Source organism: Mirounga leonina, unplaced genomic scaffold (assembly GCF_011800145.1).
Source record: "Mirounga leonina isolate KUSES-001 unplaced genomic scaffold, KU_Mleo_1.0 Mir_151, whole genome shotgun sequence".
Classification (NCBI taxonomy): domain Eukaryota; kingdom Metazoa; phylum Chordata; class Mammalia; order Carnivora; family Phocidae; genus Mirounga; species Mirounga leonina.
In genome coordinates this window covers 38281868-38309451 of record NW_023270377.1, presented here as the reverse complement: position 1 = coordinate 38309451, position 27584 = coordinate 38281868, and the positions used below count along the sequence as shown (strand labels likewise).

Here is a 27584-nt window from a genome sequence, read left to right as displayed (position 1 = left end):
TTGTTTTTTTTTAGAAAGAGAGCGCATGTGAGTGGGGGATGGGGCAGTGGGGGGTGGGTAGGAGAAGAGAGAATCTTAAGCAGACTCCGCGCTAGGCATGGAGCCTGAGATCATTACCTGAGCCAAAATCAAGAGTCCAACACTTAACCGACTGAGCCACCCAGGCACCCCAACAATTCTGTGTTTTATAATGTTTGAAACCTTTTGTTTTCAGCTCCTTGTAGTATCAAGGCTTGTTTTTCTTCTTCAAGGTCTGGCCTCTCTCGTGCCACCACAATTCCCAACAGCTGATCTTGCATTCCCTCAGAAGTGATCATGAAGTTTAATAATGTTACCTATAAATGAAACATACAAGAATTGCACCATTATTTCTATTGAGAAAGCCTCCACTTTTATAAGTTCTGACCTTAAAATTAACTCTATTTACTATAGTAGTATATGTGAAAAGTGGAAATTTGTAGAGATTATGATTAAAGATATAATAATATAATATTTCAAAGGGTTTTGTTTGGTGATCAATTTATTCCTATTTCAAACTGATCCAATTTCTGACAACTGTTTAATCCCCAAATCAATTAGAATCATACTGCCTGGATGAGCTAATTTACATGTTACGGATCCAGGTGGTATCAAAAAGTAAAGGAAATCTTATCAAGTGAGATAGGAGGAAAAAGAACACTGTTATTACTTGTTATGCGCACATATATTTACAATGTGACAATCATATTACATGCTATATAATGTATGATATACAATGTATATAATATTACAATATGGCCTATTATATAATCATATTACAATATGAACAGCCACTATTGTGACTTAGGGAATGTACATTTTAATGGTGTCCATCAAGGTGAAATCTATCAACACTTACTTTATCCCAGTATATAATGGCTCTTACAGGTTCTGTTTCCTACATCTTAAAATTCCTCCTCCCCTAGTTCTTTCCCATGAGTGGGACAGTAATCATGCTGAGGTCTCTTTTTCACATAGCAAATAAATAATTCATTCTCTTTCTCCCACAATCCCTCCCAGCTACAGAATGATCTCTCTTTGTGCCTTCACAACTATACTTATTGAAAATGTTATTTATATATGCTTTCTGTCTCTACCTCATTCCATTCTTCAGTGCTCTACAATCTACTCTCATCCCAGCCTCCATACACCCATCAATACACACAGCAATAAACTAGAGAAACTCTCTGGTTCTGGTCATCAATGAACCCATAGGTCAATAAACACTTACTTGACCTTGGCTTAATTTGAGTCTCCCTACCCCCCACCCTGGCCTTTTTAATCATCTATTTTGCAATCTGCCTGCTCTCTGGCCTGTGTCTTGAGTTCAGGTCCATACTAATGTCTTGAGCATCACCTCCCATACCTCCTTTCCACGTGCCTTTCATTTCTGCTACGCTAAACTTCTGGTGGAATCCCATGCACACCGGCTGTGAAATGTCTGCATGTGCTTCAGCTCTGGCTGCTAAGTGGGAGACTCTATGTTTCCCCACCTTTCCTAGTAAGAGAATTTGAGAATATTCCCTCTGCAAGAACAGAGTAATTCCATTCCTGTAAGAAAATGTCCTATGACAGAGATCAGAAAGTGTAAGACAGTTTCTGGCAGTGCCCCTAGGAAGCTGACCCCCTCCTCTGCCCAAACCCAGCAACTTCTCCATGGTGGTTTCCTCTTGCTTAAATTTCCCCCTGCACACCCTCATTTGACCTGTGGTAGGCCTTGGATAGCACTAGGGATAGATTACATGAGCATAATCATACATTTAGATGGGAGAATAAGAAATTCCTGACATTGAGCAATTAAAAAACTCATTAAATGCTATTTTGTAATTCTCTATTGCTTTGTCATATATTCATGGGAAAAAAGAAAGCTTTCAAGAGATTTTCCCTCTTGACATGAGAAACCAAGTGCACAAGTTATATTTGCTTTAATCCCCAAACCATAGTCATAATATTGAGGGAAATGTATGTTTTATAACTTTTACCTCATTGTATTCAGACCCAAGGAGGTATTCATTCATATGTCATTAATGCTGCATCTTTCGAGATCAAGATTTTTGTAAGTCTAGGTATTTGCTCACAAATAAACATTTAAACAAATAATAAAGAAACATTTCAAATTCTACAACATATAATTTCATAATTTTATTTTCATTTAGATTCAAAAGGATTATAGCAGCATGATATCATCCCTTGGGTACTTTTGAAAGCAAAGGTACATAAAAGACCCTAAAAATAGGATTTGGAGGAAGTATTTTAATTTGTAAATGAAAGCAAGTAACTGCCTCACTATGTTTTCTAATCCCTGTTTAATCAATCCCAGCAATTAAAAATAATGAAGCAATAAGACACCCTAGGCATCTCAAGGATTTCAATACTGAATCATAGATCAGTTTCTTCCCCACAGCAGTTTATGACTCCTATAACTAGTTACTGGTGAACTAAGAACTGTTAGTTATTTGTGAAATTTACATAGATCTTACTGAAAAGTAAAAATGGTTTTCCAGGTCATCTGTTAAAAAAAATTTTAACACAGCTTTGGGATTTTAACATTTTCTTTTATGTTCCATTCTTTCTCATTTATATTTAAAAGTTAAATAATAATGTTAATCGTTCACAGTCATATAACACTATGTGCTGGCCCTTATTCTAAGCCTTTACATAGATTAATTTATTTAGTCTTTGTACCACTCTATGAGATGGATATTTATAATTCCTGTTTTCTAGACTAGAGAGTGGAGGCAGAGAGATTAAATAATTTGGCTAATGTCACACAATTGGCAAATGATAAAGTTAGGATTTGAACCAAGGTAGTCTGGCTTCAGAATCCATGTTCTTAATTACTACTAGATACTACCTCTCCTAATAGACAATACACAATTGTTAGGTGTTTAGATAACATTTATTTTAATTAGATTAAAAAAGTGGCCAAGAATTTCCATATTTTAACATTGTGTTTTTAAAACCAACCTCAAGGGTTACCCCACTTTCCCCCAGTCTTCTTGGCTTCTCTGAATGTCCAGTCTAAAGTATGTCCCCAATTTTGAGCTCCTGTGTTTTCCTAGTCATAAAAATAGTCACTTAACATACACATTATTTACAATGTAAACCTCTTGCGAGCAGTGACCATGTTTATTCATCTTGGAGGGAATGAATTATGTCATCTTTGTGCATCTTCTACCTCTTCAGAGAGATGCCTACATTAATTTAAATATTTCCAATAAAGGACAGTTTTTGAACTCTCTAAGTCTTGTCTCCATATGCAACTTTCAAAATCTGAATCAACATTTCTTAATGCCCTCTCCTGCTAGCTTCTGTAAATGAAAGTTGTCCCTCCTTCCCTTGCTCATTCCATAAACATTGATCAAGTGCCAACCTTATCGAGTGCTAAGATTTGGGAATAAAAAATGGAATGATCTCCAGGAGCTCAGTCGCAGATTAATGTCTCAAGTAATTTTAGACATGGACTAAAACGTTAAACTTTGTTCTTGAAAGGAATTTCTAGTATTTTCAAAGAACCACTGATAAAAATCAGTTCTTTTAAGTAATTATATAAAGTCAGATAGCAGCAACCTTATTCTGAGAAAGAAGAATGGGTTTTTGTTCATTCCAATGCCAAGAATTATATTATCATTTATTACAAAGGAGGTACATATATGTCATCTATTCTTAACAACGAAATTCTAAGAACAATATCAATCATAGAAATTAGATTTTCAAAGTCTTTTTTTCACTGCACAATGAAGGCTCCTTTATTACTTACATGCACACACAAAATAAACATTTGGAAATAATTATAGCAATTTCGGGAAATGCCAAAAAAGGACAAAATATATTTTTCTTAGGAAGACCTGTTCTTCTTATGCCTTAGGAGGAAAATATAGTTACTAATTATAAAATTCAATAAAGAAATATTCACTTTAGATACTGGCCTTTACTGATGTTTCAGGAAGATAATGAGGATTTCTTAGCTTGGTAGTAATATAGAAGCGGAAATCTGGTGCGTATTCAATGGTAGAGTCCCCAAGTCGGATACATGTACTCCCACCCTGCTTAAAGGTCTGTTTTAGTAGAAGAGGTTCCAGAATAGGATCTAGTTCTTCTCCAACATTTTCTAGCAACACTGGAGTAAAATCAGAAAAAGATGCCATGTTATTTTAAATACTGACTGTAAACATTCAACCCTCCAAATTCTTGCAGCTCCTAGATTGCTATTATTCCTGGTTACCTATAAAATTATTTTTGTCCTCTCAGTATAAGGAAATGGTGTCATAAAAAATAATTGTATGCCTGCGGGATGGGTTGAAATGGTGGGTCTATCTGGTCCTTTTGCGTCATCCTTCCACACATCTTGGCTATAGTCCTACTCGGGGCTCCCCACCTGGTCTGCCATCCACTGTATGTCCAAGTATGATGGCAGGGAGGTATATCCGTCTGAGACACCAGAGAATAAGCATTTCAAGTTGTAGTTATTTAAATGGTTATTATATTTTTAATTATAAAGTAACTCACGCTTATTGTAGAACATGTGGAAGTGTAGGAAAGAATAAAAGTGTTAAATAAGGAGGCCGTTAGACCGAGTTGGCTCTAATGTTATGGTGATCTAAGGAAGCAAACCAAAATCTAAGCTTATGAAGGTCTCAAGGTGACAAGGTCAAATCAAAATCAAAATCCTAAGGATAACCAAATACAAACAGCCAATGAAATTTTAAGCTATTGCCAATCAAATAATTTCTTTTCTTTGCTCCCTACTTGCTCTCTCTCCCCAGCTCTGGACAGTGGAGCACCCTAACCACTTCCAGTTTGGCAATGCCCAATTCCAACTAATTTTTCCTCAAATAAACTCTTAGAATGTTTAGTATGGCTCAGCTTATCTTTTAAATGTTTTACATAATTGACTCATACTCATATATAGCTTGATAGAAAAATGACACAAAACTATGTTTGATAATTAGTTGAATAAATTTTTCGCTTTGGCATTTTTATTAATCTTTTTCTATACATAATTGAGACTAAACAATAGATCTAATTTTGCATCCTAATTATTTTGCTTGATATTATCCCATAAATATTCCAATTAAAACTAATAAACATGTTTTTAATTACTGCATAATAGTCTCATATTAATTTTATCTCATTTTTAAAGTCAATTCTCTATTGTTAGATATTTGGATTGTTTTCTGTTCTCAAAATTACAAACAGCACTGTGTACAAAAACTTTGTGCTTGAGAATTTTTTTTTTAAAGATTTATTTATTTGATGGAGAGAGACAGTGAGAGAGGGGACACAAGCAGGGGGAGCGGGAGAGGGAGAAGCAGGCTTCCCGCCGAGCAGGGAGGCTGGCGTGGGACTCCATCTCAGGACCCTGGGACCATGACCTGAGCCGAAGGCAGAACTTAATGACTGAGCCACCCAGGAGCCCCTTAAGAATATTTTCTTATGACAGCATTCTAGAAGGGGAATCCGTGGATGAAAGCTCAGTGACATTGTTAAGGTTCATGATACATTTGCCAAATTAGTCTTATATTTTGGGGTTTGGGGTGCTACTGCAGCCAACCTTGAATAATGGTGTTTTGCACAAGTCCTTTGAGGTCCTGGATGTGCAATCTTGATGGGAAAGGGCATCTGGATGACAGGTATTTGAACCTCTATTGCCATTAAAGTACAGACGTACTCTGCTCCTTCCCAGAGGTTACACCTGGCTAAATGAATTCCTAAAATTGTCTTGTCAATTTCCTTCACTGCCAACATCTTAATTAACCAAAGCAGGCATGTCAGATGATTTTAAAATTCATTTTCATTTTCTGCTCGAATAAAATGATTATTTTTCATACTTAAATAATATGAATGCATTATAATGGATTAAATACATTAATCTATTATTTAGATTGCTTCCATTTTTCTATTGTTAATAATGCTACAGTGAACATCTTTTTGAATAAACCCTTGTGTTCATCTCTGATTACTTAATCAAGCTGGAGTCCTAGAAGTACAATTAATTTAAAGGCTATTTATATTGCCAAATTACTTTCCTGAATGGCGGTAGAAATTTCGGAGTTGCAGTGAGCACTCTTTTTTCCCCTTTTAAATCTGTTTTTATATAATATTGTACTTATAAATGCCAGGCCCCATGCTGGCATTTTATTTTCTCATCCTCAAATGTTTTAAAGAACATGGAATATTGTTACCCCAGTTTTACATTTGGGGAAACTGGTGCCAGACAACAGAGCTAAAATTTCAGTTAAATCAGCTAGTAAATGACAAAGCAGACACTTGAACTGAGCAGTGTGGCTTCTTCCACAGCTCCCTTGACAACCATGTGAGATGGCCGGCATTAAATACTGTATTCGTGACTTTTACAACTTAAAAGGTAAAAAATAGTTAAAATTTGTATTCAAGGCTTGATGTTTTAGATGTTCTTTGTCTAATTACATTTTTGCCTCTGGACATTGTCTATTAGTATACTGGCCCATTCCCCTATTCTGTATGTTATTTACAATTTGGTACAACTCCAAGTGATAAAAAACCCACAATGATCGTGACATGAAAAAGAAGGACTTTATATTCCATGTAAAGGGAGCCTGAGGTAATCAGTCCAGGTTTGGAAGGACAGTGTGTCTGAACTGTCAGAGATCCAAGTTGGGGCCATCTTGCTCCTTCACTCTTCTTATTATATGGCTTTGATCTTTTTTGGCCAAAATGGCCTTTCAAGGGCATCCACATTCCAACCATCACAAAGAAAGAAAAAACAGAAAAGGAGAAAACATCCTTTAAGAAGATTTCCTGAGAATCACAAATGGCACTTCCACTGACATTTTGATGGCCAGACCACAGTCACATGATCATATACAATCACAATGGAAGTTAGAAAATTTCTTTCTTAACTATGAATGCAATGTTGCCCATGGAAACACAGGGGAACCAATAGGTCTGGGAACAAATATCATTCATTGTCATAAAGTGCTAGTTTTAAAACTTTATTTGTATCTTTTAACATTGTTATAGCAAATAGCTCCCCTGTTGCCCATTTCCTGCTTGTTTTCAAATTTGCTTACACTTCTTTTTACATTTTTTCTTACTTGTAGAAATTTTCAAACCTTGGTCAGGGGTACTCAGATGGCTCAGTTGGTGGAGCACCAGACTGGCTCAGGTCATGATCTCAAGGTTGTGAGATCGAGCCCTGTATCAGACTCTGTGCTCAGCACCAAGTAGGCTTGGGATTTGGGATTCTTTCCCTCTTCCTCTGCCTCCCTGCCACACTGTCCACTCATGTTATCTCTTTAAAATAAATAATAAAATCTTTTAAAAATTTTTTCAAGCTTTGTTCAAAAGCAAAAAGAACAGTATACTGAAACTGATATACAGATCATCCAGCTTTGACCCTTGTAAATTTAGTCAATCTTCTTTCATTTCTTCCTCCTCTCACCCTGGATTATTTACAAATAAATCCTAGATATCATAAATCTTCACCTTCATATATTTGACTAAGTACTTCTGAAAGGTAAAGACTCTTTTTTTAAAAATTGCCACAGCTGGGGTGCCTGGGTGGTTCAGTTGGTTAAGCATCCAACTCTGATTTCCACTCAGGTCATGATCTCAGGGTTGTGAGATCAAGCCCCACGTGGGGCTCCCTGTTCAGTGGGGAGTCCTCTTGAGATTCTCTCTCTCCCTCTCCCTCTGCCCCTACCTCTCCCCATCTCTCTTTCTATCTCTAAAATAAATCTTTAAAAAAATTGCCACAGCTTAAAAAATTATCAATAATTCAAAATTTTATCAAATATATGGCAAGGAATAGGTTTCCACATTGTCTTAAAATATTTTAATTTTTAAAAATTTTTTATTTATTTTTCAATAGGCTCCACACCCAACATGGAGCTTGAACTCACAACCCTGAGATCAAGAGTCAATGCTCTACCAACTGAGCCAGCCAGGTGTCCATCTTAAAATATTTTGATTATAGTTTGATTGCTTAAATTGGGATACAAATAAATTCCATAAATTATAATTGCTTGATAATCTCCTAAGTTTAATGTTTCTTGGCTTAGCTTATAAATTTTTAGAGTCAAATCTATTAATCTTTTTCTTTATCAATTGTGTATTCTCTTACAAAGTTCTTTCTCAAAGACAAGTTAGTTATTCCCCTATGTTCTTTTAGCATTTATGTCCTCTATTTTTTTCTTTCATATTTAATACTTTAATTCATCTAGAACACATTTTGGTGTGAGGTGAGACTCTGACTTAATACATTTTTCCACATACCACTTCTTCAACAGCATTTGCTGAATAACCTATAATTTTTCCATTGGTTCATAACACTTACTTTATAATGCATTAAAGGCTTACATGTATTAGAGTTTATTCCAGAACTTATTCCAGTTAATTGCAAACTCACTCTTCTTCTGAATTTTTATTGGCTCTTTCATTTCTTTCTTCTAGGTTAACTTTAGCATTATTTCTAAAACATGTATTTCTGAAAGAGTTGACATGTTTACAACATTTAGTTTTCTTATCAGACCAAATGAGATGTCCTACTCAAATCTTCATGTTTTTCTGTGAAGTTTTGTCATTCTTTTACTATGCATTGTTAAGGTCATGCTAAGTTTTTGTTTTATTTTGTTTTGCTTCGTATTCACTGGTTGACTAGAATCACTACACACTCAACTTTTTCTCAGTTGTTATTTTAAAATATTCTTTTTGGAATATAACTACTCCATTAAATTCTTTTATCCTAATGATTTTTAACTAATTTTCTTTGATTTTCTAGATGAGATATATTATCTACAAATAAAATATTATTTCCTCTTTCCAAATGTTATTGCACTCTCATTGTTTCTTATTTTATTGCACTGAAAAAAGCTTTCCTAATAATGTTAAGCAACAACAGTGATACTAGATACTGATTTCTCATTTTTATTTTTACATGATCATATTTTTAAAATCAATTGTTAGAATAAGATACGAACTGGAAATTCTGTTTATGAAATGTTATAACCTTAAAATTTTGCTTGATTGCCTCAACTTTTATTAACAGCAATTTTTTGAATAAAATCTCATCTTTAAATTATTTTTCCCTAAAAATATACAATTTCAGCCCCTACACCAATTTGTTTCCTATTTTGAAATGGAATTGAGAGTGTCTATATTAATATATATGAGTCTTTTCAAAGCTAAAATACATATTATAAAACTTAAATATTATAGACTTGATTCTTTTCCCCAGAAGTGAGAATGTATTCCTCACTAACAGAGTCAAGTATTATGCCTGTTTTCTGTAGCATCCTGATTTCAAAGAAATCTGTTGTCAGAATTGAATATTTACTATATTATAAGCCTTGGTGAAAAATCAAAAGTATTCTAAACTTAAGAAACAGGAAAAAGAACAAAAATCTATAGGTACACGAATTATCAGAGAATGTTATTCTTAATTTAACTACTTTAGTTTGACCCCTTTAACTTTTATTTTTTTTTATTATTATTTTTTTAAAGATTTTATTTATTCATTTGAGACACAGAGATACAGATACAGAGAGAGAGCATGAGCAGGGAGAGAGGCAGAGGGAGAGGGAGAAGCAGGCTCCTCGCTGAGCCAGGAGCCCGATGTGGGGCTCGATCCCAGGACCCTGGGATCATGACCTGAGCTGAAGGCAGATGCTTAACCGACTGAGCCACTCAGGCACCCCGACCCCTTTAACTTTTAAGTAGATAAAAATATGTTTCAGGTTAAAATACAGGAGCAAAAATTAATAAGACAGGCTTTTCTTCATATTTCTGCCATCACAGTTAATAATATACTGGTTTATGTAAAAACCCTTGCTCATTTCCAAATGTCAGCTCATCACAGTACTTGCAAAGCTAGTGGGAAACCAAGATTGGAGACCAAACACATGCTGCTAATATCTTTTTAGGAAGGCAGAGCATCTCACTAAAAACAGTTATCGTTACTAAAAGAAATATAGAGGAAACCCAAGTATTCCTTTCATAGCTAATTTTCACTTAGGACAGCAACTGCTATCAGGTTTTTTTTAAATTATGAATTATCTGTTCTATGTTAGACTTCAAATTAATAAAAAAAAATCTTCTGTGTATTATGTTCAACAATGTAGCATATTGCATTCAGACGAGATTCAACCATTTCAAACCACCTCCTGGGTACACTCAAAGAGCTTGGAGGTGAGAAGCAAACAGTTACGTACATAATAATAAGGGCAACAGTAGAAATTTGTAAAAACTTCATTATTGGCATTTCACTGGAGAGGTCGAGATGTCATGGGAAGAGAGGTTTTTGAGCTGTACCTTAAAGGATGAGCTTAAAAGAATTGACCAAGTAGATGGAAGAAAACAGAAAGCCAAGAGATGTGAAGTGATACCAGGTCATACGTACTCCCAGTTCCTGTGTACCCCATATCCCATGTTCTAACCCTCATCACACGTGTAATCTTGGTCTCCCTCTTTAAACCAATAAGCTCCAAAACAGCAGAGACCAAGTCTGTCTTGTTCATGCTATGTTTTCAGTGGCATGTGGTAGTTGAAAAACAAATATTTGAATAAACAAGCAAATGAGTAAGTGAGGGAAAAATTAAACCAGAAGTAGTTTTGCATGTTGGATGCAAGGGGGAAAAGAAAACAAAGTGCTAGGAGACAAAGGGAAGGAAGGCTCAGGTACGACAGATGTTGCTCTAAGGCAAAGATTATTTTTCAGAGAGTTAATGAAAAGTTATTCAGAGATTTTCTATACAAGTTGATGTCTTTTTTAAATTTTGTCTTATTTTTCCAGCTTTAGTGGGGTATAAACAAATTGATTTATCAGCAATATTTATATGATTAATATTCTATGCACACCTTATTCACTGATGTAGCTAATATAAATGTATCTTTATTTTCTAGAACATGGCTTTTAAACTTTTTTTGCAAGCAGTAGGATACTTTCTTTTCCCAAAGAGGATATCATCTTAAAACTTAATATAAACAAAGAAAAGGGAGGCCTGCTCTGGCTGAAGCAGAGGCAGGTGGATGAAGGAAAAGAAAAGCTCTGCCTTCTCTACTCAGGCTGCCAGCAAGGGATGATGCATCAAAAGTCACTGTTCTTGAATAGACCAATATCTAACATAACTTTTAAATGGAAGTCTTTAACTGCTTATGTTTTAAAACTGTAACAGTAACCAATTCTTTTACTTGAAGTTCCGATATAAAAATAGTTATAAAAAGCTGCCATCTGTTATTCTTTCTATAATAGATTTAAAATTTTCACTTTTCTCTGATGACTAGATATTGTAAATAATCACTATCCATTTTTAAAGTAGTTCATTCCCCCAAAGTAGGTTAAAGCAACTGTGAGTGGCCCAGTAGGCACTGGACAAAGGCAGAAGACTTGGGGACTAGTTTTGGCACTCCCCATAACTGGGATACAATCTTGGTTAAGCCACATAACTAACATTCTCTAGCACCTCACTTACTTTGTTGATAAAATGAAGTGGTTGGAATTACTATTGGATTTCATATTTTTATGGGCACAACTCCAAGTAAGAAATACATTTTAAATTTTGACCAAGCATATACATACATATACAGATAAAACTTCAAAAATTTCATGAACTAATGCTTACCTTGACTCCATGCTATGCTGCCTAATCTATTCTATTCCTTTCTCCTGCGTTTCATTGAAAAATGCTGGTCATGACCCACTAAAAGTCGATTTTCTCTCCCACAGTTTGGAAGCCACTAGACTCTATCTCCATGGCCCTTTCTTCTCTAAAATGATGGAACACTAACATCAAGATCCATGACTGAGATTGTAGAATCTCAGAATGTCAGGCACGTGGTAGATGCTAAATGATCGGGGTTATTTTTGTTTGTTTTTTGTTTGTTTTTGTTTTTGCTTTACCGTATCAAGGAAATTTGACTAAGTGAAATCAAGTAATTTTAATTAAAGTATTTAAGGTGCCAATTCTTTCAAGAAATATTCCCTATTTCTTTTAATTCTCATAAACATCTGTGCCTTTTTTATTATGCTAATATAATTAAATATAACACTAATATAATTAAAAGAGAATATGTGTACACCACATAGTAAATCTCCAACTAAGAAACAACACACATCGAATTTATCAGACACTACCATAAGTAGCCAAAGCACAGTAACTCATTTCCTCTTCACACTCTCTGGTCAAAGTACAGATGGGGAAACTGAGTCTCAGATCACTGAGCTAAACAATGAGTAACAGAGGCAGGTACTCTAATTCCAGCGCTAGTGCACCTACCCATAACAGCATAGTGGTTCTAACAAGAGTTAGTGACATATGTCCACTTTCTATGTATATTACAGTTAGTTATACTATTATACTATGCATATTGTCTGATGCTATTAAACAAGCAAGATATTTGATCTTAGAGATGTTTGCCCTTTCTCCTGACACCTTTATCACTATACTCTAATACCAGTTGGATGAACGAAATACCATTTGCTTGTGTGTCTGTGTGTCCATTTACACAAACACAGATTTTGTAGGTAGCCTTAGTTTTTTCATTTCATGTGCACCCTAACCAAACCTAAAATTTATATATTTTAAAGATTAGCTCATTATTAATTTGCAAAAATAAAATGTCCATAAGACTACCCAAAAGATTTGTTGTAATTCTTCCAAGCAGTACTAGCTCTAATAGCAACTGAGATTTGCTAAACTCATAGTAGGGATAAATATGCGGTGTTTTCATAATGTTTACATTTATTTATTTGGTCAAGTAAATAGTCAAAATCTGATAGGTAACATAGATTTAAAATGTGACAACCCCGATTTACTCAAATCATAAATATTTTGTTTTGACAAATGTGACACGTGAAAAATCCTTGTCATGTTTCTAATCTCTCCACTATGGCAGATAATAGTCAGCCGTGCGAAATGTGCATTCACTTCTCTGCCACTTTGGTAGGACAATCGAAGGAAGAATAAATACATAATAGGACTAATGTTGTGTTAAAATACTTCTGGCCTTTTTCATTGCAGAAGTGGAGTTATAACAAGCACTAAAGAATGGCAAAGCACAGACAACAATGAAAACAGTTACTTTAGAGGATGCATCACAAATGAATCTTGGGACAAAAAACCTGACCCGCGAGAACAATAATCTCTCAAGTTCCTGATTATCAATAAGTAATGAAAGACATAACAAAGTCATTGTTTACTGAAGATGAGTCTGACACAAATATCTTTTTAAAAAAGAAAAAACCTACATCCTTTTGGGTTAACTGTGCCCTCCCCAGGCAGTTCTGTAACGTATATTTATTATTCACATACTTACCAGGGGTACCAAACTGGATGCAATTTTCCAGAGTCCTGACATAGTCAGGATCATTTAATTTAATCAGATGAAGACTATTGGTTTTTTCCATGTTCTTGATCCATTTATTAGCCTGGCCTTGAGGATCTATCATCAGAGGCCACCTTCTTGCATTCCTGGAAGGGGGAAGAAAGACAATGCTGGCCAAGTCATGATTTGTCTCTAGGCTACTTAATCATGCACACATCTCTTGCTTATAGTTTATGCTTTACAGTAATATTTTACTTTTTAACTTATTGTCAGAAACTATGATCTTATAGCAGAGACATTTAGATTGAGCAGGCTATTAAAATGACAACTCTAAAAAAAAATCACCTGGCAAACACGTTTTTTACTTCTTTTGGAAAATCACAATTCTCTAAAGATTAAATTATATTTTTGAAAAAAAAAATTGCTGCTCTTGTTAGTTAATTCAATTAATTAACCATCAAGAATACTGCAAATCAGGAAACTCCAGTTCTTCACTAGGCCCTGCCCTTCATTAATTACTCCTGTGACCCTGAACAAGTCATCTCCATTTCTTGGCTTCAATCTGCTATTATTTGTACAAGAGGGAAAGAGAAAGGATTGAGACATCATCTCTCTCTTTTTGAAATCTAGACCATTAAAGATATAATGGTTTAAAAAAAAAAAAAAGGTAAAAAGCCTGATTTTAATCATCTTACCTTCTTGGACCCTAAAGTGTTAACACAACTGTTGATCCAGGATTTGTATCAAACACTTGTATATGTCATATTTGTAGTTCAGTACATATTTGTGAGCTTCCTACAGACAGAAATACATTCTCTGAAAGTCCATTTTTGCACTCTGGTGAGCTCATACTTCCTGCTATATTGTCACCTCCCTCTTTTATAAGAACAAGAGCAGTAAACCATGAGGCAGCCAGCTTATCTTCCAGGGTGCTGTGGGGTCACACAGAGTTAGCCAAGATCTGCCATCACCAAATGGTATCCAACCATCTAGCTCTCTGCATTGTGTGAAATGGAATCAGCATTAAGATTACTGTTTTTTTCTCTTGGAAGTTTCAGTAAACACAAGCCATAATTTTGGCCACGTTCCTACAGATACTGTCATAGTCTTCAAAAGTGAGCACAGAAAAAGTACACAGATTGTTAGAAGAGCAAAAGGAGAAAACAAAAGGTGACTGGGGCAAAAATAAAACAAAACAATGTGGGGCTAGAAAGGGTAATTGATTTGATTTCATCTCATTATAATATGAATTTAGAATTTTATTGAATAACCTGTCCCAAATGGAAGTAATCATGCTAAAGCATTTAAGTTAGAACCTAGCATAAAACACGTAGCTTATATGATAAAGAAGATAGTCTAGTCCTCCAATATTGGCATTGTATGATGTAATAGTCAGCTTGAAATTGAATGACTCCCTCTTCTTTCTGTTGTTTCCACAATTTTTAGCCATGATACTCACATTCACGCTGTTCCTTTGTCCAAAATGCACTTCTCCTTCATTTTTTCATGTTCAAGTCCTACTCATGTTTCAAGGTCAGTTCAAATGGTATGCGATACACAAAGTACCATAGACTGTCTTAACAGAAATTTATTTTCCCACAGTTCTAAAGGCTGGAAGTCCAAGATCAAGGTGCTGGCAGGTTTGGTTTCTTTAGAGGCCTTTCTTTTTGGCCTGCAGACAACATAGCTCTCTTGCTGTATCCTCATGTGGGCCTTTCCTCTGTGCGTGCATTCCTGGTATCTCTGAATATAAGGACACCAGTCCTATTGAATTAGAGCTCCACCCTTATGACCCCACTTATCCTTAATTACCTCTTTAAAGGCCCTCTCTCCAGATAGTCACACTGGGGGTAATACAGTCAACATGTGAATGGGGAGGGTGGACAATTCAGTCCACACCATAATGTTAGTTATATTTAGTAAGAAATGAGACTGAAAGAGTAGTGTAATATCTTAAATGTAATCAACTAATAAAAAGAGAACCATATCCATAAGAAACTAAAGGGAGTAAGAAGGAAAATTAGAAAGAAGTAAAACTTATAAATATGTAAGTTTCATTCTGTTACATTTTAGAAATATTTTTAAGTTGGGAGGATTATGTGTGTTAGCATTTATGCTTCCCTAAAGAAACTGAATGACTCACTCTTCCTTCTGTTGCTTCCATAATTTTTAACCACAATACCCATGTTGACACTGTTCCTTTGTCCCAAATGCACGTCTCATCCTTTCGTGTTCAAGTCCTACTAACATTTCAGGGTCAGCTCAAATGTTATGCAATACACAAACCCATCTTGGTTTCTTTTCTCTCACAACCTCTTTAGCAGTTCATCCGTATTACATTTATGGCACTCTGAATAAATGATCATATTCTGTTACGGTAATTTTACAATTTGTTAATGGCATCACTCATCTAAACTGGATATTCTTTGAGGGAAAGGTCCACTGTGATTCTTCTTTATCCCTTTTCCCTAGATCTAATAAAGTGTGATAACCTACTGGAAGGTAAACAACAAAAAGCATCTGGCAAACATCATACAGGTTAACAGATTCTTAAAACAGGCATTTTCTAAGCAGTCATCCCTGCATGGGGAATACCAGTCCAAAGAACACCATCTCAAATTTGGAGGAAAGGATTCTGGTGCTGACTAACCTGGGCTAAGTCTGCCATAGCCTTTCTCTTCGACTGATTATAATGATATTATCCATTATAATGGATAAAATGCAAAATTTTACTTACAGATTCTAAAAACTAAATAATAAAAAGTGAATGGGAAGAAAGTTAAAACTTGAGGAATGACCAGTAAGGGGGTAGTACGTTTCTTGTGTGTTTGTCATCGTTGTTTTTTCCTTTCTATCTTCTGGCTTTGGTTGAAAGACAGGCCTAATGGGGGACCTGGGCAAGAGGCCCAGGTAGCAAAAATTCAAACTAGAAGACAGAAAATGATAATGTGTGAGCTGGAGAGGGTGGGGCAGCCACAGAACTGTAATCCCACACAGAAGCAGGGATAGTGCAGGCACTACACTGAGAGAAAACCAATCACTGTGGATAACAGAGCTGGGCAAAGGGGCCTATGCTGTGCATGGTGGGTAACCATAATCTTAGTCTGCTCAGGCTGTTCCAACAAATGACCAGAGACTGGGTAGCTTAAATAACAGACGTTTTTCACAGTTCTGGAGGCTGGGAAGCCCAGGAATCAAGGTCCCAGTCCAGTGATCTGGTTTGCAGATGGCAGTCTTCTCGCCACCTCCTCACATGGCAAACAGCAGAGTGATCATCCCTCTGTGTCTCTTAAGGGCACTACCCCCGTTCAAGACTCCACCCTCATGTCCCAATAACCTTCCAAGGCTGCAACTCCAAATGCCATCACAATGGTGACTTAGGCTCAACATATCAATTTGGTGGACACAAAGATTTAGTCCAAAGCAGGAGGAACCCCAGTATTTTCCTTTTTTCCTCTTGCCGCTTTGCCCCAAGTATGGACACGTGTCATACAAAAGTTTGGGAAGCTGAAACTCTGAGGGAATGCCATCATTTTGGACAGAAAAATACAGAGAAAGGGGTCCCTGGGATATGGAAAGTAAGGGAGAAATTCTGGAGGAGTCAGACCCAAAGAAAGGATTCCCTAATTCAGACACAAGTTCTGAGCTCACCACCAAGCTCTACATGTGTAAAACACATCCAAAGAAGCATACCAAAGGCTTTGGGCTATATTTTTTTAATGTTCACCTTTACCTTGTGGAGGATGCTTATAATAACTGCTTTAAAGTTTTGTGTTTTTTTTCCTGGTTAGCTAACTGAATATATAAAAAAAAAGTTCCAGGGTGTAATCCAAAATTACCTGACATACAAAGAGCCAGAATAGGACTAATTCTCAAAGAAAAAGCAAGATGCTGGAATTACCAGGAAAAAAAAACACAAAACTTTAAAGCAGTTATTATAAGCATCCTCCACAAGGTAAAGGTGAACATTAAAAAAATAAATAAATAAATGATCAGGGCACCTGAGTGGCTCAGTTAGTTAAGCATCGGACTCTTGATTTCTGCTCAGGTCATGATCTCATGGGCCATGAGACTGAGCCTTGTGGCAGGCTCCGTGCTAAGCGGGGAGTCTGCTTATTATTTCTCCCTCTCTCTCTGCCTCTCCCATGGGTTGAGCTCTCTCACGAAATAAATAAAATCTTTAAAAATAGATAAATGGAAAGAGGTGTTTGTAGCAGAGAAACAGAAAAAATAAAAAGAACTAAAAGGAAATTTTAGAGCTGAAAAATTTCTGAAATAAGAATTCCAGTATAAGGATTTGATTGTAGAAAGGAGATGACAGAGGAAAGTTAGTGATCTAAAAGACAGATGCATACAAATAATCTAATTTGAACACTTAAAGAGAAAAAAAAAAAAGATAAAACAAACAGAGCCTCCAAGACCTGTGAGAAAATATTAAGAGATTTATTCATGTGATGGGGGTCCCAGGAGAGGAGAAGGAGATTAATACAGAAAACATATTTGAAAAAAATAATGACTGAAACTTTTTCAAATTCAGTGAAACACATAAATTTACAGTTTCACAAAGCTGAGCAATCCTCAATAAAGGAGAAACTAAGAAACAAAAACAAAAATAAAACACAAAAATGCACACACCCCCAGATACACTAAAACTGCTAAAAACCAAAGATTTGAAAGAATATTTTTGAAAGCAGCCAGAGAAAAGTGATATATTACATATAGATGACAATTATTCAAATGACTGCAGATTTCACCTCAGAAATCATAGAGCCAGAACACAGTAGAACATTCTTAGTAGAATGAAAAGAACTGTCAACACAGAACTCTATATCTAAATAAATATCTAAAAATATCCCCCCAAAATAAAGGTAAAATAAAGACATTCTTGGATCAAGGAAACTAAGAAAATTCTTTGCCAGCAGACAAAGAAAACAAATTCTAAAGTTCTTCACTCTGAAGGGAAATGATACCACAATAAATTTTAGAAAGAAAAAAAGAGCAATGAATTGGTAAATATCATTAGACTGTTTTTCTCCTCTTAACTTCTTTAAAATATGAGACACTAAACATTAAGTTGGGGGGAGCTTTAAAGTATACAGATGTAATACATAGGACTACTGTAACATAATCAGGGGAGGGTAAAGGAGACCTACATGGTTGCAAGCCTTCTAGATTTTAATTGAAGTGGCAAAATATTATCTCTAAGTAGATAGAAAAATTTGTACTAAAAAATAATGCAAAGGATTATAGTGAAAATGGAATACTAAAAATTGTGGCTTATTCAAATAATCCAATAGAATGAGAAACAGAGCAACAAAAATTAGAGGTAAAAACAGAAAAGGAAAATAATAAAATGGTAGATCTAAATACAATTATACCAACCACATTAAGTATAAAGTTGTCTAAACATACTAATTAATGGAGAGAGATTATCAGTTTGGAAAAATATAACCTCTAACTGTACGCTGTCTACAAGATACAGATACCTTAAATATAGTAATATATTTACATTAAACAAAATCATGGTGAAAGATACACCATGCAAACACTAATAAAAAAAAAAGCTGAATTGTATATAGACTTAAGAAGAAATATTATCAGAGATAAAGAGAGACATTACATAATAATAAAAGAGTCAATTTACCATGAAGACATAACAATCCTACGTGCCTATGCATCTAACAACAGAGCTCCAAAACACATGAGGCCAAAACTAATAGAACTGAAGGGACAATAAGTAGACAGCAAATTAGCAAGGATATGGAAGATGTGAACAACACTATCACACAACTCAACTTAACTGACATTTAAAGAACCCACTACTGAATAATAGCAAAATACGTATTTTTTCCAGTATATAAGGAACATTCACAAAGACAGACCATATTTATACCATAAAACAAACTTTCACACATTTTTTTAAAGATTTTATTTATTTATTTGACAGAGAGAGACACAGCAAGAGAGGGAACACAAGCAGGGGGAGTGGGAGAGGGAGAAGCAGGCTTCCGCGGAGCAGGGAGCCCGACACAGGGCTCGATCCCAGGACCCTAGGATAATGACCTGAGCTGAAGGCAGACGCTTAACAGCTGAGCCACCCAGGCACCCCAAAACTTAACATATTTAAAAGAACTGGAATCATACAATGTATATTCTCTGAACATAATGGAATTAAGTTACAAATTAAAAAATAACAGAAGATACCTTAAAATGTATCAAATATTTGGAAATTAATGTATTTTTAAAAGACCTATAAAGAGGAAGTCTCTGAGAAATAAGAATGTATTTTAAACGAAATGAAAATACAACATATCAAAATTTGTGCTATGCAGCTAAAGCAGTGCTTAGTGGGAAATGTACAGCAGTAAATGCATAGATTAGAAAAGAAGAAAAAATCTAAAATTGGTAACTTATGCATTCACCTCAGGAAACCACAGAAAGAAGAGTAGTTTAGGCCAGAAACAAGCATAAGGAAAGAACAAATATTAAAGCAGAAGTCAATAAAATGGAAAACCAAAAAGATGGAGAAAAACAATGAAATGAAAGCCTTATTCTTAGATAGGATCTGGAAAAATTATCAAACTCTAGCTAGACTGATCAAGATAAGCAAAGAAAATGCTAATTACTGATATCAGGAATGATAAAGAAGATTATCATTATAGATCCTGCAGAGATTAAAAGGATGGCAAGGGAATACTATAAACAACTCTATGCCCACAAATTTGACAATTTAGTTGAAATGGACCAATTTCTTGAAAGATAGAAAATACCAAAACTCACTTAATAATAGATAACTTAAATTTTCTTTAATTATTAAGATAACTTCAACTCTTTCAAATTTGGAATCATAGATAACATCTCCCAACAAAGAAAGTTCCAGGCACAAATAGTTTCTTTGGTTATTTCTGCAAAACATTTAAGGAAGAGATAATACTACATAATCTCTTCCAGAAAATAGAATGGGAGAGAACACTTTCCAATTTGTTTTATGAGGACAGCATTACCTTGATGATGAAACTGTATAGACATTGAAAAAAAAAAAGAAAGCACATACCAATATCCCTCATAAACAGAAAAATCTTCAAGAAAGTACCAGCAAATTGAATCAGAAATATATAAAAAGGAGAATACTTGAAGACCAGGTAGGGTTTTTCCTGGAAAAGCAAGACTAGTCAAACATTTAAAACATCAATCAATACAGTTCACCATATTAACAAACTGAACTTAAAAAATATATCTCAGTAGACACAAAACAAGCACTTGACAAAATTTAACATGTATTAAAGATAAAAACCCTCAGCAAACTAGGAACAGAGGGAATTTCCTTTACCTGATAAAAGGGATGTACAAAAAATCCTACAGCTGATACAGTATGTCTTAGTGAAAGGCTAATTCATTTCCCCTAAGATTAGGAAAAGGCAACAATGTGCAATTTCATCTCCCCTATTCAACATTATAATAGCCAGTGTAAATTATATTTGTATAACAAGTATTCTTACACTAGCCAATAAAAAAAGTCCTTGACAGTACCATAAGCCAAGAAAAAAAAATTAAGAGGCATAATATTAGAAATTATGAAATGAAAGTGCCTCTATTTGCAGAGTTTGTCTCTGTACAATATCCTAATGACTCTATATAAAAGATCCTAGAACTAATAAATGAATTTATCAAGGTCACAAGGTCATGGTCAATATTCAAAAATCAGTTGCTTTTCAAATACCAGCAATGAACAACTGAATAAACTTTTTTAAAGTACCATTTACAATAGCACACAAAAATTAAAAAGTATTGGATATAAATCTAACAATGAAATACTGATGAAAGAAATCAAAGGATATCTAAAAAAAACAGAAACATGATAAAAAGTGTCTGCACAACAAAAGAAACAATCAACAAAACTAAAAGAAAGCCTATGGGATGGGAGAAGATATTGTAAATGACATCAGATAAAGGGTTAGGATCTAAAATCTATAAAGAACTTATTAAACTCAACACCCAAAAAACAAATAATCCAGTTCAGAAATGGGCAGAAGACATGAATAGACATTTTCCAAAGAAGATATCCAGATGGCTAACAGTCACATGAAAAGATGCCCAACATCACTCATCAAATCAAAACCATGATGAGTTACCACCTCACACATGTCAGAATGGCTAAAATTAACACAAGAAACAAGAGATGTTGGCGAGAATACAGAGAAAGGGGAACCCCCTTACACTGTTGGTGGGAAAGCAAACTGGTGCAGCCACTGTGGAAAACAGTATGGAGTTTCCTCAAAAAGGTAAAAATAGAACCACCTTATAATCCAGCAATTGCACTATTAGGTATTTAGGGGTATTCAAAGGGGTACCTGCATCCTGATGTTTATAGCAGCATTATCAACTATAGCTAAATTATGGAAAGGGCCCAAATGTCCATAGACTGATGAATGGATAAAGAGGTGGTGCATATATATACAATGGAATACTACTCAACCATCAAAAACAATGAAATCTTGCCATTTGCAATGATGTGGATGGGGCTAGAATATATTATGCTAAGTGAAATAAAGCAGAGAAAGACAATATCATATGTGGAATTTAAGAAACAAAACAGATGAACATATGGGAAGGGAGAAAAAAAGAGAGAGAAGGAAACAAACCATAAGAAACTTTTTTTTTAAAGATTTTATTTATTTATTTGACAGAGAGAGACAGCGAGAGAGGGAACACAAGCAGGGGGAGCGGGAAAGGGAGAAGCGGGCTTCCCGCTGAGCAGGGAGCCCAATGCAGGGCTCGATCCCAGGACCCTGAGATCATGATCTGAGCCGAAGGCAGAGGCTTAATGACTGAGCCACCCAGGCACCCCACCATAAGAAACTCTTAATGATAGAGAACAAACTGAGGGTTGCTGGAAGGGAGGTTGGTGGGGGATGGGCTTGGGGGATGGGTATTAGGAGGGCATTTGTTATGATGAGCACTGGGTGTTATACGTAAGTGATGAGTCACTAAACTCTACTCCTGAAACCAGAATTACACTATATGTTAACTAGAATTTAAATAAAAATTAAAAAAAAAAAAGAAAAAATTTTAAAACAGGGATATATTGTGTTTCCTTTAGAAGACTTATTGTCAATTTTTCTCAAATTGATGTATAGATTCAATGCAGTTCCAATCAAAATTCCAGCAAGGATCTTTTGTAGATATTTAAAAACTGATTCCAAAATTTATAATGAGAGGTAAAAAATAGACACCACAATTTTGAAAAAAAAAAAAAAAAAAAAAGCAAAGTTGGAAGACATATAATCTAACTTCAAGACCTAATATAAAGCTATACTAATCAAGGCAATGCAGTTTTTGCATCAAGACAGAAAAGTAGATCAATAGAACAGAATAGACAATCCAGAAATAGACCTACATATATGTGGATAACGGACTTTCAACAAAGATGTAGAAATAATTCAACGGAAAGAGTAATGTGTTTTTTTGTTTGTTTGTTTGTTTTGTTCTTAAGATTTTATTTCTTTATTTGACAGAGAGAGAGAGAGCATGAGCAGTGGGAGCAGCAGAGGGAGAGGGAGAAGTAGGCTCCCCGCCAAGTGGGGGGAGCCCGATGTGGGGCTCGATCCCAGGACCTGAGCCGAAGGCAGCCACTTAACCAACTGAGCCCCCCAGGTGCCCTGAAAAAAGTAATGTTTTAAAAAATGTTGTGCTGGAACAATTGTGTGTGTGTGTGTGTATTTACACAGTACTCTCTCTATATATATTTATATATTTACTATATATATTTACTATTTATATATATATATTTATACAAGTACTATCTTGGTATATTTATACAGACAGAGATGCTGTTCCATACCCAGTTAACAATTATATGAAACTTATTTTCCCCAAACAACACCCCCAATATAATATCTTTTTGATTCAAAAGCAGGACAATGTTGTGACTTCAGTTGTTTTTTCTTTTAAAGCAAATTTTGCTTTTATTTATTTTTAAGATTTATTTATTTATGAGAGCACGCACCGTGCGCACACCCACACCCACCCACACCCACACACATGAGCTGGGAGAGCGGGCGAGGGGGAGGGAGAGGAAGAGGGAAAGAATCCAGCAGACTCTGCACTGAGCACGGAGCCCAGTGTAGGGCTTGATCTCACCACCCATGAGATCATGCATGACCTGAGCTGAAAGCAAGAGTGCAGCACTCAACTGACTGAGCCACCCAGTGGCCCCTTAAAGCAAATTTTGCTTTTAAAGATTAGGGCTTCTATAGAATAACATATCAAATGAATAAAATTTCAAAGGAGACATTCTTCAGGGTAAGTAGAGAAGAATGTACTGGGGTTTTAATAACAGTTATTGTGGAGAGCTATATGCAACACATATTGGTTTAAACAGCTTCACTCTTTGGATGAATATAAATCCTGAATTTGAAATGAACAAGCACCGTATTTACTGTTTATTCCTCTCCATTATTTTGCCTTATTTTTTGACAAGACAACATCTTTCTCCACACAATTTTCTTACTTCCTCCACCCAACATTCTTGAATCTAGAAATGCTTTAAAATCTGGTTCCCAAATGAAAACTGAATTTTTATAGACTCAGCATTCCAAGTTTAATACTGTTTGTTCTTTTGTGATTATCTAGAGAGGATTATTATTTGGTGCTCTTTGGGACTTTTGCAAAATACAGACCTCTAACAGTGATAATACATGTTCAGGATAGTCTGCATGGAAGGACACAGAATTTAAATATATAACAGAGGTGCATCTCAAAGAGTTTTGCTATATTCCTTTTTACACACATACATAAAAACAGATAAAAACAGACAATGAAAGATGGGTGCTCCTCTCAGTTATTACTGCTATTGAAATAAATCTAATTTATCTGACTCCTATAGAAATGAAAACTAAAAGACATTTTTAAAAAACAGAGTTGTATTAGATATATAGGTCTGATTTATTTACCAAGTGGTTAGACAATCTTAATACTATTTCCCTGTGAAATGTTCAGATACAGTCCAATTACATTTAATGTTATCACTAGCCCTTGAAATTCTGATTAGCCAAGGACCTTCAGGTGTCAATAGCTCCAAAAGTTAATTATATTTCAACTTATTTAATTTTATAGATTCTTCCCGTTTCCCTAAATAATCAACTCTTCAGTCAGCTGAAATAGTACGTAAAAAGCACTTAGCACAGGATTAGGTCTTTAGTAAGTGCTCAGTATTAGGTATTATCATTATCAAGCAAATATCTCTGGGGAATGGAAGAACACACTAGGCAAGTAAATAAGATACTTATCTGATACTTCAAAATGATCACCTTAAGCCTATTTACCGAAACCTCTCAGTATAAGATTACCAAAAGACACTGACAAAATAAGCCAAGAATGAAAAATGTTACTATTTCTTTCTTAGTAAAGTTGCTACCGTAACTTTCTGCTAATATTTCAACATTTTTACAAACAGTGTAAGGGAATTCTGGCTCATTTACACCAATTTTTTTACCTCTTTCTCTCCTGAAGTTTGAATTTGTTACCTTGAAAAACAATCACTAAAAGGTTTGGAATCTTAAACGCAGAAATATTCATCAATGTTCTATTATTATTGAAGAGTACATTTGCTGAAAAGTAAGAAGGTATTTAGCCTCCAATGAATATAATGGTTGTAGATATCCTGCCAGGTGGAACAAACATATATAACCTGCTAATCGAAACAATAAAGACAGAACTACCATTATGCGGGACATGATCAATTACATTCACAAGTGCTTGGAAAAAGCAAAGTATTTTTTCTGAAAGAGAAAAAATAGCAATAGCAAAACCAGAAAAAATCTGATTATTCTGTAGGCTGAAGTTAACTGATACAGCTGGGCGAAGTAAAAGTGGGTTTCCAAACTTTCAGAAACCTCCCATCTGTGTCAATGTCTAATTGTATTCTCACATTATGACATCAACACAAACTCTCTGGGTGCCACCGACTTGTTAAACAATTTAAAAAACTGGCTGTCATCCTGTACTTGTGAAAACGCACTTAAAAATCTGTTTCAGTGGCCAACTAATGCACATATTTATCATTTATCTAGATTCTATCATTTCTCTTCTGGATTGATTTAGATTATGAAAGCAGAGTACCAAGTACTTAATTTTCATTCCCCAAAGAAAAGCTTTGTAGTCTTTTCTCCAAATCAATAAAGTAATTACATTTAAGGTTAGTTCCTGAAAAAGTTCGTCTAAGTATGATTTACTTGGTTAAAAATATGAGAACCATGTGACACAGCTTTTCTTTTTTGCCTTAATTACTAGAAAGCTTTGAATTTAATTCAGGGCCCAAATATAAGGATGAGCTTGTCTAAAATACCAGAAGTAACTACTTCTTTAATTTCCTCTAGGTGGTCTTATCAGATTTTTACTTATATTCAAATTGCACTCACCTCAAATCCTTATAGAACAATTCAGAAAATATATGCTAAAGAAGTCCATATATATATATATATATATCAGGATCATTTGTTGAGCAGTAAAGAAACATGTTCATCAGAGTTTTAATTTGTGGAATAATTTTCATAAATATTACATACACAAAATTTAAGAATAACCAGTCTTCACACTAGTAGTTAATTCTATTTTAAAAATTCATGTGTCTGCCATTTGTTCTTTAAGTACTACAACATCAATTACTTTTTCAGTAGTAAACTAACAACTAATTAAAATAGTCATGTTCAGTCACGGAACTGAACATTTCTACTGAGGGTTTACCTATGCTATTCCTAATCTGCTAAAACCTCTGCCTCAGTGACTGCCCCAGTGATGGAAGGCCCATGGTAACATGAACTAGGAAATAACACAAATCATGACTGTCTTCATACTGGGGCAGGCTAACGTCCTTGGTTTCTGGGAGATAAGACCTTCAGAAAAGGTGAGGCTGGATGAGCCTGCAGTATACTCCCAGCCCAATTTCCATGGGATTTGTCTACTAACCAGGACATTCCAGGAATAGCATCCACTATATCTTGAATGTCCCAATCAGCCCAGGACCAGAAATGTATCCACATCATTGAAGCTAGTCCCACACACAGCAGGGACTAAGAATTTGGTACACCTGAACCCATCACTACCAACAACCCACTGCTGCACATTTCATTAACCTGCAATAACAAAAACCCTGCAATTTTATGGGAATAAATATTTTGGACTTCATTTACTCGTGGTAGGGTTTTGCTCCATTTGCCAAAAGCTGATTAAAAATTAAGTAAAAGTCATTAGGGTTTTTGGTTGTTTACTACAGTCTCCAATATGCCATCATTCTAACATTACTAGGAGAAGGAAGTGATTATTCATATTTAATTTAGCTAATTAATGATTTAAGTAAAAATTTTTCAATACTATAAAAGTTTTCTAGCTATAATTGTTAAAAAGATGCATGGATAAATAAATTAACTGATTAATAGAGATCACTTGTGAGAAAAGTATTTTCCTTACATTATGATGATCCCGTTATCAATGGAAAATGAGTCGGAAGGTAACCCAGCAATATTCCAGGTTCGAATTGTCACAGCTTCTCCCAGGATACCCATAAGAGAATAATCATCAGAGCAGGGAATGTCTTTGCTTTTGCACAAATTTGTCCACTCCTTGATTTGGTTCTTTAAGACATACAGAGAGATACAAAAATGAAGCTGGAGATCACCAAATGAATACTTTGTAAATTCCTCAATTACACTTTATTCCTTGAGTCAACAAACCATTGTTGAAACTGCACCTCAAAACCAATTTATCAGATTTTTTCAAATTATAATTTAGAAGGTCCACTATGCATTCAAATGAAAATGAATGATATCCAATGTTAACTTTACATACACCACTTAATAGTGAAGTTGAAGTCAGAATTTTGCATCCGAAAAAAACAATTGCCGATTTTTATTCTAAAGGTGCACTTGACAAAGTAGCTGGAAACCATCATTATTCTATACATTTTCTTTAAATTACAAATATCTGGCAAGCCTTAATACAGTATTATGGAATAAAAGTAAATCTACTTTAAACTGGTAGGGGACACAGAAAAACAAGTTTTTCTGTCTCTTGCATGCCCGGTGGGGAAGGGACCATGGCAGAACTATCAGGCACCAAGGATCAGGACATATACTGGAGTTTGGGACATCCCACCTGGGGCACAGTGTGCTAGGCTGCTCAGAAATCAAAAAGGTACTTCCAGTCCAGGTTCACACTCAGGAAGTCAGAAGTCAAGGTCCAATTTGAGGCTACATATCAATAAGTTC

The 27584-nt window shown here is 35.1% G+C and overlaps 1 protein-coding gene across 1 annotated transcript in view; it reads right to left on the bottom strand.

The window, feature by feature from the left end:
* Positions 1–27584, bottom strand: part of DNAH7 (dynein axonemal heavy chain 7) — a 243597-nt gene that overhangs the window by 59371 nt on the left and 156642 nt on the right. Inside the window, exons 47-50 of the mRNA XM_035008349.1 lie at positions 26788–26951; positions 13312–13466; positions 3948–4138; positions 202–335 (exon numbers count right to left, since the gene is read on the bottom strand). Of these exons, the coding sequence (XP_034864240.1) occupies positions 202–335; positions 3948–4138; positions 13312–13466; positions 26788–26951 (644 nt within the window). The remainder of the gene's footprint in view (positions 1–201; positions 336–3947; positions 4139–13311; positions 13467–26787; positions 26952–27584) is intronic.